General features: G+C 48.9%; 1 protein-coding gene across 2 annotated transcripts in view; it reads right to left on the reverse strand.

Moving 5' to 3' along the window:
* Positions 1-16,668, reverse strand: part of LAMA5 (laminin subunit alpha 5) — a 670,647-nt gene that overhangs the window by 144,877 nt on the left and 509,102 nt on the right. For both annotated transcript variants that reach the window (XM_069650738.1, XM_069650737.1), the window contains exons 57-59: positions 15,477-15,579; positions 14,040-14,153; positions 13,310-13,489 (exon numbers count right to left, since the gene is read on the reverse strand). In XM_069650738.1, coding sequence (XP_069506839.1) covers positions 13,310-13,489; positions 14,040-14,153; positions 15,477-15,579 — 397 coding nt within the window. The remainder of the gene's footprint in view (positions 1-13,309; positions 13,490-14,039; positions 14,154-15,476; positions 15,580-16,668) is intronic.

The following is a 16,668-nucleotide window of genomic DNA, read 5'->3' on the forward strand; positions in this document are numbered from 1 at the left end:
TTAAATGGCGTTTGTGTTCTCGTCTGTGACTCCAACCCAAGTCGAGCCCTTTGTTCCACTTTTTGGCGGGCTTCTCCACAGAAGCCCTCCAAAGTGGTGCCACTGTTTCTGGGGTACTTAGGAGGGGTGGAGGGGAATTTAGGCACCCTGGACTGAGTTGCCTAGGCAACTCAAGTCGCACTCTGTCCTGATTGGCCCAAGTGGTGAGCCAGCCGGCTCACCACTTACCATGTTTGTGTGACAGCTAGGCTGAGTGAATGGGGGTGTGCTGCATAAAAGCAGGCCTTTGGGGACTGGAACTTCAGAAGTCGCCACCGGACCCAAGAATCTGACAAGGGAGAAGCTGAGCTGACCTGCCACGACACCACCACCGGTGGAGCCCTGCTGGAATGCCTCACCACTTTTCCCAACGACAGCGGAGATCTCCCGCCGGAGAGTCTTCTTCCTTTGACTGGTGGGGATAACCAGTTTCACCCTCTTTTTGCTTTCCCGACGTATCTCGCCTTGCCCGTGCCAAGCACCCCGGCAACCGGGATACCATGTTTTACCACGACCGCGAGACAAAGGTACCATCTTTAACCGGAAAACTCTGCGGCTGGTTTCTGCCCTGGTAGTGCAACGACCTTCATCTTTCCACCAAGTCGAGATCTTCTCTTCCCCTGGATGACGACGCAACTTGCACCCACTATCAGGAACAACTGCCACCGCTGGAGGATCCGTCCTTCTTAAGGTACTGTGTCCCGCCTGGCTTCCCTTGCTACCGACTGTACGGGGTAGATTTAGCCCCCGGCTTTCGAACCTGGGTTAGTCTGGGACACCCTGGCTAAACTTTCTTAAGCCTCTTTAAACTCTTTCTGAACCCTCTGCAAGACTTTCTAAGCCTAGTGTAACTGTGTGATCTTGGGCGCATTTGTGCTCTGCTCTCTCTAAGAGTGGGCCCAACCTTTGGACTTTGGCTCACCAGTGACTTTTTGCTCTCTGCCTTGCTAACAGTGTTCTGGAATCGTAGAGTGGTGTACCTCTTCATATTCTGTCTTTTTCCCTCCCTTTTTCACAAACTTATTAGAGTGCAATCTACTTAAGCGCTCACCTCTGTATGAAAATAAGTGGTGTTTTACTGTGATTTTCTAAATAGGGGAAAAGGGGTGTATATATCATAATAGTAACTGTGTTTAGAATATTTAACAATAAGAGTGCTGGAGTGTTTCAACTGTGTGTTTTTAAATAAATAATTATATACTTTGATACCAAAGCTCTGGTCAGTGTTTGCTTGTATTATTGTATCTGAGTGCCTATTGAGTATACTTTACATACTGCCTAACTCTTCTTGAGGGAAGTCTGACTGCTCAGCCACAGCTACCAGGTAAATCTGGGTGGTACAGACTGCTACCAAGTGGGTTTACTGCCAACACCTGTAGCCTTAAATCTTTTGCAGTGGTCCCTAAGAGAACTGCACAGGTTTCTGCCTAACAGCGATCAGATGATTGTGTTTGATGCCTATGTTGGAGATTGCTTCTGTGAAGGCGTCTACGAAGGTTGCATCGTAACTTGGCGGTTTATATATAAATATGACTTTCGTGTTTGATCTGGGGTTTGCTGATGGGTCTAGGGTGAGGGATTCACATTTATTGATGTTTAATGGGTCTTCCAGTTGGATTTCCAGATGTTCCTTGTGGAGGATTACCAATCCACCACCTCTTTTGGTTTTCCCGTTTGCTTGGATGCATTTGAAGTCAAACAGGCAATTGTTGAGGGTGATCTTGTAGTTGTAATCTAGCCATGTTTCAGTTACAAATAGGATGTCGATACCTCTGTCACATAGGTCGTAGATTTCGGTGGCATGTTTGGACACTGACCTTGAATTTGTGTATCCATATTAGTTGTTCCAAAGATCCCGCTCTCTTTGTCGGCCTCCATTTCTGTGTCAGGCCAATTGGGTCCTCAGTGGCGAGAGTTGGTCTCGGTATAGAGTTTACAGGCAAATTGGCCGCTTGTCATGTATTGTGCAGTATTGATGTTTTTCCTCTTACGTTGCGACGCATGGGTGATGTCAAAGGCAGTTTGTCCGTTCCGTCGGTTGGGTAAGGTGTTCCTCTTCTATAGGAGCACCGTCCAAGGGAGTAGGGGATTGATAGGAGTTGGGAGTGTGGCTCAGCTATTTGGGGAGGAGGTTAGCGGGGCTGGTGGTTGAGGTAAGGAACAAGTTACTTACCTGTAACTGTTCTCCAGCATGGGTCTGGCATGGATTCACATGCTCATGAATATTCCCCGTCGTCAGGCTGGGAATCCTCGGTAAAGAAAAAAATCAGTATCAGTTTCGTTTCTGATCTGTCTTTCATAGTAGTAACCAATCACTGATCTCTGGGTCATACTGCCCCCAGCCAATGACTGCCCTCTCCCTAAGCACCGCCTCTGGCAGCCATCCTCAGATTTGGTAGCACGCCAAGTGGCAGTATGACCAAGTGAAGAGCCGCAGAGGGGTAGGAGGGAGGGTTCGCATGTGAATCCATGACAGACACATGCTGGAGAACAACAGTTACCGGTAAGTAACTTGTTCCTTCTCCAGCATGGGGTCTGGCATGGATTCACATGCTCATGAATAAAAGAATACATAGCAGTATACACATGCACAACCACGGAGGTGGTAACAGGCTCAACATTAAGCAATACAACAACGCAACATTAAGCATCTCTTACCTCCTCACCAGGCTCACCTTAAGCGAACAGGTTGCGCAGCTGACCCTGGAGTCCCGATCGACGCAGTAGAATCTTGTGAAGGTGTGCGTCGACCTCCACGTAGCAGCCCTGCAGATGTCCAGCAGGGGCACACCAGACAGGAACGCCGTGGTAGCAGCGATCGCTCTGGTCGAATGGGCTCTCGAGCGTCCGGGCAGCGGTCGGTTTGCCAACCGGTGACAATGCACGATGCAGCTGGAGAGCCATCTGGAAATGGAAGTCTTGGAGAGAGCCTTCCCTTGATTCTCAGACCCAAAGTTCACAGTTGTGACGTCTTCCAAAAACTCTTTGTGCGGTCCACGTAGAACTTCAGCGCTCTAGCTACATCCAGCGAGTGCAAAGTCCTCTCGGCCGGCGTCGAAGGCGACGGGAAGAAAACTGGTAACACCAAGGGCTCGTTGAGGTGTAAGTCCGACAGCACCTTGGGCATGAAGGAGGGGTGCATCCTCAGCACTACCCTTGTGTCATGAAAAGTCAAGTATGGAGGCTTGCAAGATAGGGCCTGAATCTCTCCCACTCGTCGTGCAGAGGTGATGGCCAAAAGGAACGCTGTCTTCCATGACAGGAACTTCAAAGGCGCCAAATGCATAGGCTCGAATGGGGCTTCCATGAGCCTGGTCAGCATCACATTAAGCTCCCACGCCAGGGCAGGGGCCTTCACCGGCGGGAATGATCGGAATAGTCCCTTCATAAATTCCTTTACCAGGCGATGAGACCACAAGGACGCCCGTCCCGTAGTCCTGGTATATCGGGAGATGGCAACCAGATGTATTTTTATGGAGGCGAGAGCCAGTCCGGCTTTGGCCAACGATAGTAGGTACGGCAGCACTTGAGGGGCCGTAATCCGCCGAGGGTTAATCTTCTGTGCACGGCACCAGACAGAGAATCTCTTCCATTTATAACCGTAACACTTGAGAGTTGAGGACGCCCTGGCCTTTGCAAGAACCTCTCTGCAATCAGCCGGGATATCGTACCCTCCAAACTCTAGTGCTGCAGGAGCCAGGCCTGCAAGTTCAGCGACTGTGTCATGATGGAGAATGGCGCCGGCAGCTTGACTGGTGGGGACGTTGACAAGTCCAGAAGGTCCGGGAATCAGATCTGCCTCGGCCACGCCGGTGTGACGAGGATCATCCTGCACCTGGACTTCTTGAGCTAGTTGATGAGGTGGAGCAGCAACGGCAACGTGTATAGAAACAGGCCACCCCAAGGGAACGAGAAAGCATAACCCAAGCTCCTCGGCTGTGGGAACCTGCTGGCGAACCTCTGGCACTTGGAGTTTGTCGCTGTCGCGAACAGGTCGATCTGGGGTTTTCCCCATCGTTGGAAGAGTCGATCCACTTGGTCCTGGCGCAGTTCCCACTCGTGGCATGAGCTCAGCTCCCTGCTGAGCGAGTCCGCGATGGTGTTTTTTATTCCTGCCAGGTGGAAGGGAACCAGAAACATCCCCTGGGTGACGGCCCAGTGCCACAGATCCTGGTCCTCCTTGGATAGGGCTGGGGATCTGGTGCCTCCTTGCTTCCGTATATAGAACATTGTGGTGGTGTTGTCGGTGAAGATCCTCACCACTTTGCCCTTGAGGGAAGGAAGGAAGGACTTGAGAGCCCAGAACACTGCTCGGAGCTCCAGAATGTTGATGTGGAGAGACCTCTCCTCCGGGAGCCAAAGGCCTCTTGTGTGGAGGTCCCCGGTGTGGGACCTCCAGAGAGGCGTCTGTCGTCACCGTCTCCTGAAACGCCGGGATTTGAAATTGCGTGCCTGTCAGGAGGTGAGCACGGACACCCCACCATAAGATCACCCGACGGAACTCGTCGTCGAGAGGGAGCCTGTCCTCGAAACAGCCCCTCGCCTGAAGCCAGCGGGCATCGAGGAACTCCTGTAGCGGACGCATCCGAAGTCTGCAAAGGGGTACAAGATAGATGCATGAGGACATCATCCCGAGGAGGGACTTGATGGACCTCACCCTGGCCACGTCCGTGGCTAGCAGGCGCCACACCTTACCCAGGATGGTCTTGGTCCTCTCCCCTGAAGGGGAGGCCAATTGCCCCACTGTATCGAGCTTCGCTCCCAGAAACAGTGCTATCTGCGATGGAACCAGGTGGGATTTGGGGTAGTTGATGGCGAACCCCAGCTCCATGAACAACCGGACGGTCCTCGCCATGTGTTCGACGGCGAGTTCCCTTGTCATTGCCCAGATTAGCCAGTCGTCCAGGTAGGGGTAAACGTGGATCCCCTGCAGACGCAGCTGCGCCGCCACTGGTGCCAGGCACTTGGTGAAAACCCTGGGTGCCGACTTTAATCCGAACGGTAGAGCCCTGAATTGGTAGTGGCGTCCCTGAACCACGAACCTTAGGAACTTCCTGTGCCTTTTTATAATAGGGATGTGGAAGTAAGCATCCTCCAGGTCCAAAGACGATAGGATGTCGCCTTCCTCCAGCTGTCCCAGCACGTGCTGGAGGGTGACCATCCTGAATTTCTGCGCCTTGTTGTACTTGTTTAAGGGACGCAGGTCCAGGATGGGGCACCAACCGCCTGTCTTCTTCTTGACGAGGAAGTACCTTGAGTATACTCCGGAGCCCCGGAACCCTCTGGGGACGCGCTCGATGGCACCTTTCTGGAGCACAGCATTTACCTCCTACAGTAGTTGAGGGACGTGATTCTCCTTCCTGGCCACGGGAGGAATGCGAGGGCACTTCTTTTGGAATTCCAACGAGTACCTGTTGGCCAGGGTGTCCAACACCCAACGGTCGGCGGAGATGGACTCCCACACGCTGACAAACTTTGTCAGCTGGCCTCCCACCGGGGTGCTTTGGTGGGGGCCTGACAACTCGGTCGGGTCAGTCTTGCTTGGAGGAGGCCTTACCACCTTGGCCTCCTTGGTGACGGCGGCGGGACCCCCCCCCTTGCTTGCCGCGACCTCTGGAGGCCTCCTGGGAAGAGGAGTGGGCCACCTGGCGGTAAGTGGAGGAGCCACCGCTGGATCCTTTGGAGGCATTCTGTCTGCCTCCGGAGCTCCGAAAGGGCTGTCGCTGTTGAAGCACCCCCAGGGCCCGGGCCGTCTCCGAGTCGGTCTTGATGGCCTGTAGGGACTCATCAACCGTCTTACCGAAAAGGTTGTTGCCGTCGAACGGCATGTCCAACACCCTGATCTGGACGTCCTGGCGAAAGTCTGAGGCAAACTCCGTTTCCCAGTTGGCGAAATCCGGTATCGGCAATGTCCGTTGCCACCGTTATGGCGTGATCCGACGCCACCTCGCCTTCCTGCAGAATTTCTAGGGCCTCTGCCCTTTTGTCATCAGGCTGGAAGTCTAGCAGGGGAGCTATCTTGAACCAGAGCTCCCATAGAGTCCAACTTCTTGCCCTCGCTGTCCGGCGGGGAAGTGGAAGTTGAAGCCGCTGCACCCGCTGCCTTCTTAGCCGCTGTCGAGAAGACAGAGTCCGGCGTGGGCTGGGCCCTGAGGCACAAAGGGCCTGCATCGGGGACTCAGTACTTCTTCTCGTACCTGTCCCTTTTGGCTGGTGTTGTGGAAGGGTTCTTGAGGACAGCAAGCCCCTCGTCCCAGATGTCGAGTAAAGGCACCGCGAGTACTGACTTCCTCTTGGGCTTCTCGTCGTTGGTACAGAAACCCCTCCTTTTTCTGTTCTTCAGGGCAGAGCTGGAAGAGCTCGGATGCCCTGGTTATCATGGCGTGGAAGGAGCCAATTTCGTCGGCTGAGACGCCTGCGGGGGGGTGACGACGGGATGTCCGCTGTGTCATCGCCGCTGTCATCATCCGTCCCTGTCGCTGTATCCGTCGCCGTATCCTCTCTAGGGTCCGGCGAGGGGGATGAGGGGTCCACCTGTCTCGCAGGCACGAAGGGCGGAGCGGGGTGGACTCTCCTCCGCTTGTTCGGAGGACTTCCCGACGGGCCTGGTTCTGGATCCTCCGTCGGAGTCCGTGGTAATCTCGTCCTTATCTCGGTGCATAAGGATTGCATTGACAACAAAACGGCCGCCAAGCTATCCTGGGGCTCGGGCAATGGCTGCGACGGACGGGATGGCCGCTCCACTGGGCCCTGTTCGTCGTCGTTGCAATCTTCGATCACGTCAGCAGGGCCCGCCCCCTGCGATCGAACCTTCTCGAACCTAACGACCTCTCGTTGAGGCCTAAGGACCTTTCGTTGAGGCCCTTCTCAGTTTCCACCAGTTCCTCCTCAGAGGCTGATTCCGAGTGTAATGGCTACCGGACCCCCCCTCTTTTTAAGCTGGGGGCTTCACGGGGGTTTTAGCGATGGGCTGGAAAGAGGAATCCCTCCGCGGTGGCAGGGATACTCTGGGCCCGTAGGGCGTTTCCACGAGCGTAGTCTCAGCCGGCTTCGCCAGGGTCGCAGCGACCACTTCGGTAGAGGCCTTTGCCGGTTGGATCAAAGCCGTCACCACCTTAGGTGCGTCCTGGGCCTTCACCTTGAAGGGGGGGAGGGGGAGGGTCAGCGCCTCGCTCCCCCTTCGAGATCGACCGGGTCCGCTCCAGCGGCCTACCCGGGTTCTCGGACTTCCTCTTCCCCGAACCAGAGCGCTGGCTCGTGGTCGAACGTGCCGGGCAACCGAAGAGCCTGACCTTTCGGCGCTCCCGGTGACCGCGGACTCGCGGTGCTTGGCCTTCTGTTGGGCCCCCGTCGCCGGGGCACCCTCACAGGACTTAGAAGCCTGCTCATACTTCTTCTTCGCCTTATCACCTGCTGTGCCCTTCTTCAGCCAGGCGGCGAGGCGGGAACGACTATCTTGTTTGGTCCGTTCCGAAAGGTTCTTGCGGAACGCACAGTCTTTCTCCACGTGCGTCTTGTCTTCATGAAGCAAGTAGAGACATCGCGAATGCTCGTCCTCCTTGAAAACGTTCTGTAATCTGCATCCAGGGCAGCTTGTCCTCCTTGAAAACGTTCTGTAATCTGCATCCAGGGCAGCACCTGAACAGCTTGGATCCGGGCGTCGAGCTTCCCTTGTCCTGGGCCATGCCCATTGAGGTAGGCCGCAGATCTTCCGGAATCCTCCAAGAAGTATAAACTCGACGAAAACTTCACCCTTGAGGGGCGTAGAAGAATTCCGAAATGTGTCCCCGTTATCGGAAGTAGAAATGGTGGAGCTTGAGGCTCGATTAAACCGAAAGAATGAGAAAATCTCCTGAAAAATGTGAAAACACAGTAAAAAACTTGAGGTAAACACGAGGACTCCCAACACTTGAGCATGCAGTAAAAATCTGAGGATGGCTGCCAGAGGCGGGGCTTAGGGAGAGGGCAGTCATTGGCTGGGGGCAGTATGACCCAGAGATCAGTGATTGGTTACTACTAAGAAAGACAGATCAGAAACGAAACCGATACTGATTTTTTCTTTACCAAGGAAATATTCATGAGCATGTGAATCCATGCCAGACCCCATGCTGGAGAATACTAGCTTTGGAGATTGCTGGGTGTTCTTGGGTGCCTGGCAGCCTAGGATTCAATAAGGTCGAACACGATGGAATGCTCAGAAGTTTGGAGTGACAAGATAGTGGGAGCTTAGGTTTCACTAATGTTACAATTGAGGTATTCTTTGATTTAGGATCTCTGAGTGTTGGAACAGGATCTGGTTTGGCGCAGCCCAGCAATAAATTAAGCATCTTAGTTCCTGATCTAGTTGACAGGGGTAAGGCCCTGGCTTCCCAGAATGGCAGGCAGTAGTCGATAACCAGGATGTGGTACACCTGGATAATGAAAGGGAGGCTAGTGTTTCTCATATGGGCAGGTGGAAATTAAATGCCTAAATTTGCTAAGCCTGTTTAGCAATAATAGGGCCTGGGATTCACAGAGGACTAGTGGTATTTAGAACATTTAGAATTGACAGACCTGGATTTTGGTCAGAGACATGGGTGTCAAGACTTGCAGGCAGTACTTAAATGCCTTGATTTGAGAGACCTAGACAGTGAGAGAGGTCATGGTTTCAAACAGTAGCAGGCAGTAATTAGAGCAGCTAGATTTGAGATACCCAAACAGGAGAAAGGCCTAGGCTTTAAATAGTAGCAGTCAGTAGTTAGAACATCTAGAATAAAGAATCAGAGCAGGAGAGAAGCCTATGTAATATGGACGATTCTTTAAGAGTGCAGTGCAGGCCATTATTTACAGCACTCTCTCAGTATGGCACATTCCAGGTGTGACTCAGTGCAACATTAGCAGATCTCGAAGTGTGTGGCACAGGCTGAATTCACAGCACTATCAGTGTGGCACCCCCTAGATGTGAATCAAGTAAATCTGAACATCTCTCCAAGGTTGCAGCGCAGGCTAATATTCATAGCACCATCACAGTGTGGTGCAGGCCAACATTCACAGTACTATCACAGTGTGGCATCTTCCAGATGTGATTCAAGTCAATCTGAGAAATTCTCTAGGGGTACGACACAGACTAATATTCACAGCACTATCACAATGTTACCCTCACTGCTTTAAATGGCTGGTGGCAGTGGTTTAAAATGTTCCTACCATTGTGCTTTTCTTCCACAGGTTGAATCCTCAGTTGCAGTATAGCACCCATGGGTGACAATTTCGTCAAAATGGCCCCGGTCTTCATTTTTTCACCATTTTCTGGTTGTGAGGTCTTTCTTGGGTTTTACTCTGCGTGCCAAGCCAGGTTTGAGCCCTTTGTTCATTTAGCCTTTGGCAGGCTTCAGCGCTGAAGCCTGCCTGTGGCTCCAGTGTGTCTGGAAAGGCAGGATGTGAGGGAGGTTCCCGAAACTCCCCTGTGTATCTAGGAGTGCATGAATGCAACAAGTCCTCATTGGCTGGCTGGCTGTCCTTTCAGGGCAGACACCCTGTTTGATTGACAGCCTAGGCTGTGCATGAATGGGAGGAACCGGCTTAAAAAGATGAGGGTTTTGGGACTAGAGGCATAGTTGACCATTGGGAGAAACACCCAACGAAGAAACTGAACAAAGCTTGCTGCATCCTCCTGGACCTTTGAATTGCTCAGTGAAGCCCTGCTGCTGTGCTGAAACTCCTTTTTCTAAATCGACAAGAGAAGCTCCAGAAGGGACAACTTCTTCCCTTGGGTTAGTGGGTCCAACTAACCCCAAGACGAACTCCACTGGACCACCTTCCCAAACTGGTTGTACTTCTTTGCTGCTGCAGGAACCGAGTGCTAGGGGTCGAGTAATCTGTAGTAGAGTGCAGCGTCTGAAATCCTGCCAGAAGCTCCAGAGTCTCCTAAGAACCATTCAGAAGCAGGATGACCCAGGCTTGAGTCTCAAAGTGCACGACCCAAGGAGTGAAAGAAGCCCAACTAGTATCCGAGATGTGCAGTGGTGCGGTTTACCGAGGGCTGAAACCGCAAAGTGCTGCTGAACCGAAGAGCCAGTACCTGCCGACGACCTCCAAATTGCTGCCGCAGTAGCCCTCCAGATGTTCTCCCTCTTGTCCCCACGTCTGAGGCTCGGGAACCCAGGGTCTGCATCGCTGCAACAGGACAGAATCCAGCTGGACCACTCTTCTTCAAACCGAAGGTACTGTTTAGACTTGGGGTACTTAACTCATTGTCTTTTTGGCTGTGCTCTTCTCAGTTGAGATTTGCATTGGCTACTTTTGAGAGTTGATTTCTGCTCTCCTTTCACAGGCTTTACAGCTTGTGACCCTGCAAGTGATTTCCTACAAACTCTAACTTTGTGCAAGACGTTTATCTAAGAAGTGCCTCAGCTCCATAGACTGTGTTCCAATTCACTTTGGCTGTCCTGGCTCCCTGCAAGCTCTTCTAGTCCATTCAATTTGATATTTCTATCCTTCATAGGTGGTAACTTGCTTTTAGACTGTTATTGCTGGGAAAGGCTGGTCTAGACTTCATTGGTAGTTTTAAGTATACTCCCATGCCCTGAGAACCCGCGTAACCTTTTTCCTTCCTTTAACCATTCCTTTCTGCAACCTCAGAATCTGCAAAGTAACTAGTGATCTATAAATGCTATTACTGTGCTTGTGAATGTGTGTAAAAAGGCATATCCAAAGAGTATTCACTAACTTGTGCTGATCCTGATAAGTATTTTAAAGTATATTTGGTTGCTAGATATATTGCCCTTTTTAAAGAATGCTTATTTAAAATTGATGTTAAATAAAATAACTATTTATAACTGAAACCTTGAGTGTAAGTGTTACCTGGCTACTTGCATTTACGGATTTCATTTGTCCAGCTCTACTGCTCACATTTATATCTCTTGAGATCCGCCTGGCTGCTCAGTCACACTACCACCTTGTGTAGTACAGACCTATACCAAATGGTGGGTACCTAATACCAAGCAGATACGTGTTGTGTAGTCTCACAGTGTGACCATCAAAATTCTTACCCAACAATTACCACTGGATGTCTGACTATATGCACAGCATGTGAATCTAAGCAGACACAATTATCAGAAATATGATTACGGTGAGTAATGTATATCATTACCTCCAAAAATGAAAAATACACATGAAAAATGCCCAGGGTCAGGTAAGCACCGCACAGTCCATTCAGGACTATTACATTACAGGTATAATGTTTCATAGGAAACAAAGGTATAAAGAAAATGGGCCTTCCGATTTAATGGAGGTAAATCTATTCCAACCTACAGGTGTGGATTACAGAGCAAACAACCCCAGGGAGGACCATTGGAGACCCCAAAGAAGAGATGCAGAGTTTTGAGGATGAACCTGAAGTCCCAGAGTAAGATGCAGCAGAGCAGGAGAACCCCAATGTAAGTCAGTGGTAAACTCAGTTAAAACTTGCCACCAATAAATCTGGACCTCGGACCAGAGGGATCCCTCAGGGGGAGTTTCCCTATATCACACACTCCAAGACAGAGATAAAAGTAGGTTCAGGATGTTTGGAGTGATAAGCGGTCCTCTGCGCAGGTGAGGAGTATTAGTGGTCGTTTGTAATATGGCCTGCAGCCTGCCACATGGTTTGTCGGAGAACCAGAACTCCAGGTTCCCGAGAGGTTAGTTGCTGGGTGAGGTGACAAACCTTTTTAGTTGAAGGCACTGGCAGTTGGTTGTTGTCCTGACTCTAAGAGATGACCATTATCTGAGTTTATCAGATTGTTTGAATTAGAGACACGTCACTGCTGATTTGTATTCATACAGATTTTAAAATAATAATGTACATGCATCAATGTATCAATGTATGGCAGCATGGCCATGTGAGGTGAAACGAAAGCCGATGACCATGGTCTTTAACAAGGCAGATAATTAGTAGTGGATTTGGTAACGGATGGAACTTCTGTGGGGCTGCATGCTGGATAGCCAATTTGTGGTCTAGCTGCTGGGCGCTTAGTGACGTGATACTCCTACCAAAGAGATAAAAGTACTTGCGATGACCCTCACGACCCAGAAAAGGAACAAACAGCCTTCCCAAAATGTCAACATTTAAGCCTGGAGTAAAGAATCTGGAGAGGAAGACTAGCGAACCTGTGAACTTGGATTCCAGTGGCTTAGCACAGTAAGAAGAATGGCAGCTCAGTAGAAAACAATCACAGGACGGGTATAACAGCTTCAAACGTTCGAAGCAATAGCTCTGACAGGATTTTGGCATCCCAGTATTCTTCTTGGAGATGGCAGAAATTCACAGCCACACTGAAGATCCTGGCGGCAAATGGTGGGATGCACCAGTAAAGATCCCCACAAAACAGTTCCAGCATGGAAGGCTTGACCCAGCAGATGTAGGTAGGAAAAGCTTTCAGCAGCACGAGAGGGAAGCAGGAACCAGGTACTGTTTTAAGTACCAACATAAAAAGAAACAATTTAATCACTAGAAAAGGTTAGGGATAAAGCGTCAGATCATACTGGTTGGTCAATAGGGCTGCCATGCAGCATAGACCATTCCCCACAGGAAGGGAGAGCTCAGGTACATTAACCAGTTTAAAGAAATTGGAGGCTGTCATGTGGGCTCACAATTGTCAGAATGGCAATTTTGTGTTTTACTTGTGGTTGTCCTGAACAAAGGGAGTCCCAAAATACAAAATGCCCGAAAACGGGATAACAAAAAAATAATAAAGAAATAATAATCAATCAGTGCCCCAATGGCTACAAAAAGGTACATTTTGCTACGATAGTGGTTAAATGGCTGTCACCCCTTGTGAAGCCAAAACATAGCTACAGCAGCCACCAACGTACTCCCTAAAACCAATGTAGGGTGATAGAAACACCCTATGGCAAATATGGGGTGCCTGGGAGGCAACCAGTGCCTGAAGGACAACCTATTTCCATATACCTTAAGTAAGACAAAAAGGTTGTAATGATAGGGAGACTTCAGGAGAATTGACAAAAAAAAAAAAGATGTCTGGTCCAGTAAATAATGGGGGAAAAGTAAAAAGATTGAGGGGCACCAAGAAGTCCTTGGAAGCCCAAAAATATGAATTCTGTCTTAACTACCACAGATGAGAATAAAAGCCATAATTACTCCACATGTGAAAGCAGATATGATATTTAGGGTATGAGCACAGACAAGACATTTCCTTGCCACACAAAACCGGTAGTTCCATATCATAGCATTTTGCAGGCCCTTTATCCCCTGGAGCTTGCAGCTACTGTGTACAAAGTGCCATTTACTCACCAGATGAATCTGCCTCCTTGACCGCTTTGTTAAGGTCATCGTTGGTCATGTTCCCGTATTTCTCCTTCCATTTGTCCAGGTTCTTTTTCATGTCGCTCACAGTCTTGTCGACTGCAGTGGCCTTGGCATTTGCATCAGCCGCTGATGTCTTGGCACTTTGGAGACTATTTGCCACATCACCTTTGGAACAAAATATAACAATTCATTGACAAATGTATATTAACCACATCATAAGTTACAACTTGTACTAACCCTCACAAAGATATCAGTACTACGAATTGTTAGTCATATGAAGATATAATATGATGACTTTTGTATGTAATTCTCCATGCAAAGTGAGTTGGAAATGGTGACATACACACAGTAGCCTATACAGGCTTTAAAAACAATATTAACTGCAAAATAAATTGTCACATATGAAAATGAATATTGGTGAACTCTTGTTTATGTAAAGACCAAATGCCATAGTCTTTAGTGCGATACCACACTACCTGCAAGTGTCATACAGGTGGGGTAGCCTATGTCCCTGTGTCAAAAAACATTGTTATATGCCCTCATGACATAGGCCCCCATGATCGAAAAAGGAGGGCCACACACACACACACCCCTTGGTATCACAAAAGGTGGTGTCTGGAGCCTAGGTGCTTGGAATTCAAATTACCAGAATGAGAGCTTGTTTTTGCCCCTTCGTCTGCATCTCTCTCACACTCCGTGAAGAAGCAATACCCACCTGTGTTTATATTGAGCATGTCCAGTGTAATTTTCAGGTCTTTCTGAAGTTGATCCTTTTTCTTCTTAGCATCTCTCAACCGTCCCCCGGTTTCTTGTAGTCTTTGTTTCACATCTGTAAAGAAGATTACAATGTTCACCAAATCCTCCTACTGTCAAACTGTGCAAGAGTGGAAATGTTGGTACGCTCCTTCCCACTCAACCATAATTGATCTTCAGAGGCAGGCTGGCTTGCCTACACAGTTGACCTTGCCATCTTTAACTATGAATGCCTTCCCTCTCCATTGTATTAGATCTTGCACTATTCTTACTCTGCTTCCACCTCTCCAAATCTTTTGAGTACAATTCTTTTGAGTATGGTGTTAGAGTGTGGGGGAGGCGGGAGGTTGAGGAATGACTGACTAATACTGACTCATTAGCGGGAGGAAATGGCTTGAAAACCAAGCAGATTAGAAGGAGCACTAGACTGTAGGTCCATGAGTGTCCCAACAGATAGCACGACTTTCTGGCACTACCAATAAAGGTGCAACAGTATTTCAGCATGTTTTAGAATCGTCAGGTCTCCCCTTGCCTCAAGCAAATGGGTCCAAGATATTCGGTCCCAAGGGACAGGATGCATAAAAAGAAATGTGCGCAAGGAGACCTCATTGACTTTAAAAGCCTGTAGAGTTATGGCACCTGAATAGATTGTTAACCAAGACCCTGGTTGCTGAAGTATTTGAGACAAGAGTTGCAAGAGCACTAAAGCCAGCTCTTACAACACACACAAACACACAAGCACCACACATTTAAGCTCAGAACTGAACAGTACACAAAGCATGCCTCCTTCATTTCACTAAGAACAAATACACAACAGAATAGAGAGGGCAGACAGGAGTGCAAAGCTTAGCCCGTGTATTCAAAAGCACAAGTCCAAACATAACAATACAAATTATATTAATATCATGTTTTTATAAATGACTGTGCTGGATTCCTACCGCTTCCAAGCAGCTTCATAATAGGTATTATTCCCCAAATTTCCCAATTTAGTGATAGCCCATTGACCACTGATGGACAAATGGCAAGTCGGCCCTGCTCGGATGCAAATCTGTGGTAGCATAAGTTAGAGGCAAGCGCATAACTTGCTGATCTGTCTCATCTCAATATTACTCAGTAGTAGATACAGCAATGGCATCCTTCACTGCCAGAAGTCAGGAAGAACGTGCTTCAGAAATACCATTAACTTCGAGAAATCTGGTAACAGTTACACGTTTTTCAGGTTTGCTACCTAATTAACGGACCAATGGACTCACTTTTCTCGTCAGTGATTAATGGGAGGTACTTTTGTCTCAGATAGCCAAAGATTGCTCCCCTTTACCTGAGAATACAGTTATATGATACAGAATGTGTGTTTTTAGTTCATAAAGAATTACTCAGACGGACAGGTTTTCATGCATACCGCCATTCAATAGGCCATGTTCCTTTTTTGCAGCGTCCTCGAGTGCCCGGCTGGACTTCTTTAGATCTTTAGCTTTTTTATCAAGGTCTTCGGACATGACGCTCTGCAAAAAAGAAACGTATACATGCCAACATCAGTAGTAGAAGATTTGGGAGCCTGTCTCTTGCCATCTTCAATTGGAAAAGGAATTGATGAACAACTGAGGTCTGTCCACTGCACTTTTTACTTTTCCTTTTCAGTTTCGATCATTTGCTACATATAGACCCATGCAGTATTAATATGGTACAGGGCAGAAGACACCAGATCACACATGTAACTGTTTTAGGCATCATGTAAACTGTACTGTTTCTTAGCCATGTTATGGGGGTGGAATGTTTAGAGAAATGTAGTTTGAGAGGGCACCACTAACTGTTAATTTATGATCTAGTAGACTTCTAACTAATATATATAGTGCACACCAGAAATCCCCTTGCTCCGAGGATCTTCTGCAACATTAAAACATATGCACTGGTGTTAGGTTAGGAAAGATTTATTTTGGCAACTTTCTCGACAGTTTCTATGGACCCCCAATCTTTTTAGCTTTGTTTTTTTTTTAACCTGTTCTGACTTTGAGGGGAAGCAAAGCTTTCAGCTTCACTTCCCAGGCTTTTGTTCATTTGTTATGGGGAAACTGACTAGTCCTTCAGACTATCAGCACTGGGAAACTGTTTCCCTGTTGAATTCTTGTATGTTATGGGATGAATCACATGTGATTTAACCCCCCCCCCCCGAATCGTGGCCAGGGACCCTTCTCATGTGGCAAAAGGAAGGCAGATGCTTCCTGATCCCGACCCTGGGTGTGGTGTTCTGCAGAAGGATCACATGGGGGGGGGGGGGGCAGGTCAGGAGGAGGGAGAAACCCCCTCTTTTAATTTTCCCTGAAACACCAAACTACTAATGGGTTATTGCAAAGTTTAAAAGGTTAGGAAAACCAACTTTGTTGGCAGGGACTTAGTCCCATAATTCCCTCAGTGCTGGGACGATGAAGAGTGATGCAGAGGAATACTGTGAAAACGGCATATACCTGAGGGAGACAGAGGCTTAAAAAGCCCCCTCAGGTGCAGGCAGTAGAATAGCAAAAGCAGCAGCAGAAGCAGCAATAGTGGCAGGAGGAGAAGAAGAGGAGAAAGCAGTTCAGGCTGTGTATGCAGAG

The sequence above is a fragment of the Ambystoma mexicanum genome, chromosome 3p (genome assembly GCF_040938575.1).
Source record: "Ambystoma mexicanum isolate Mex_15411 chromosome 3p, UKY_AmexF1_1, whole genome shotgun sequence".
NCBI lineage: Eukaryota > Metazoa > Chordata > Amphibia > Caudata > Ambystomatidae > Ambystoma > Ambystoma mexicanum.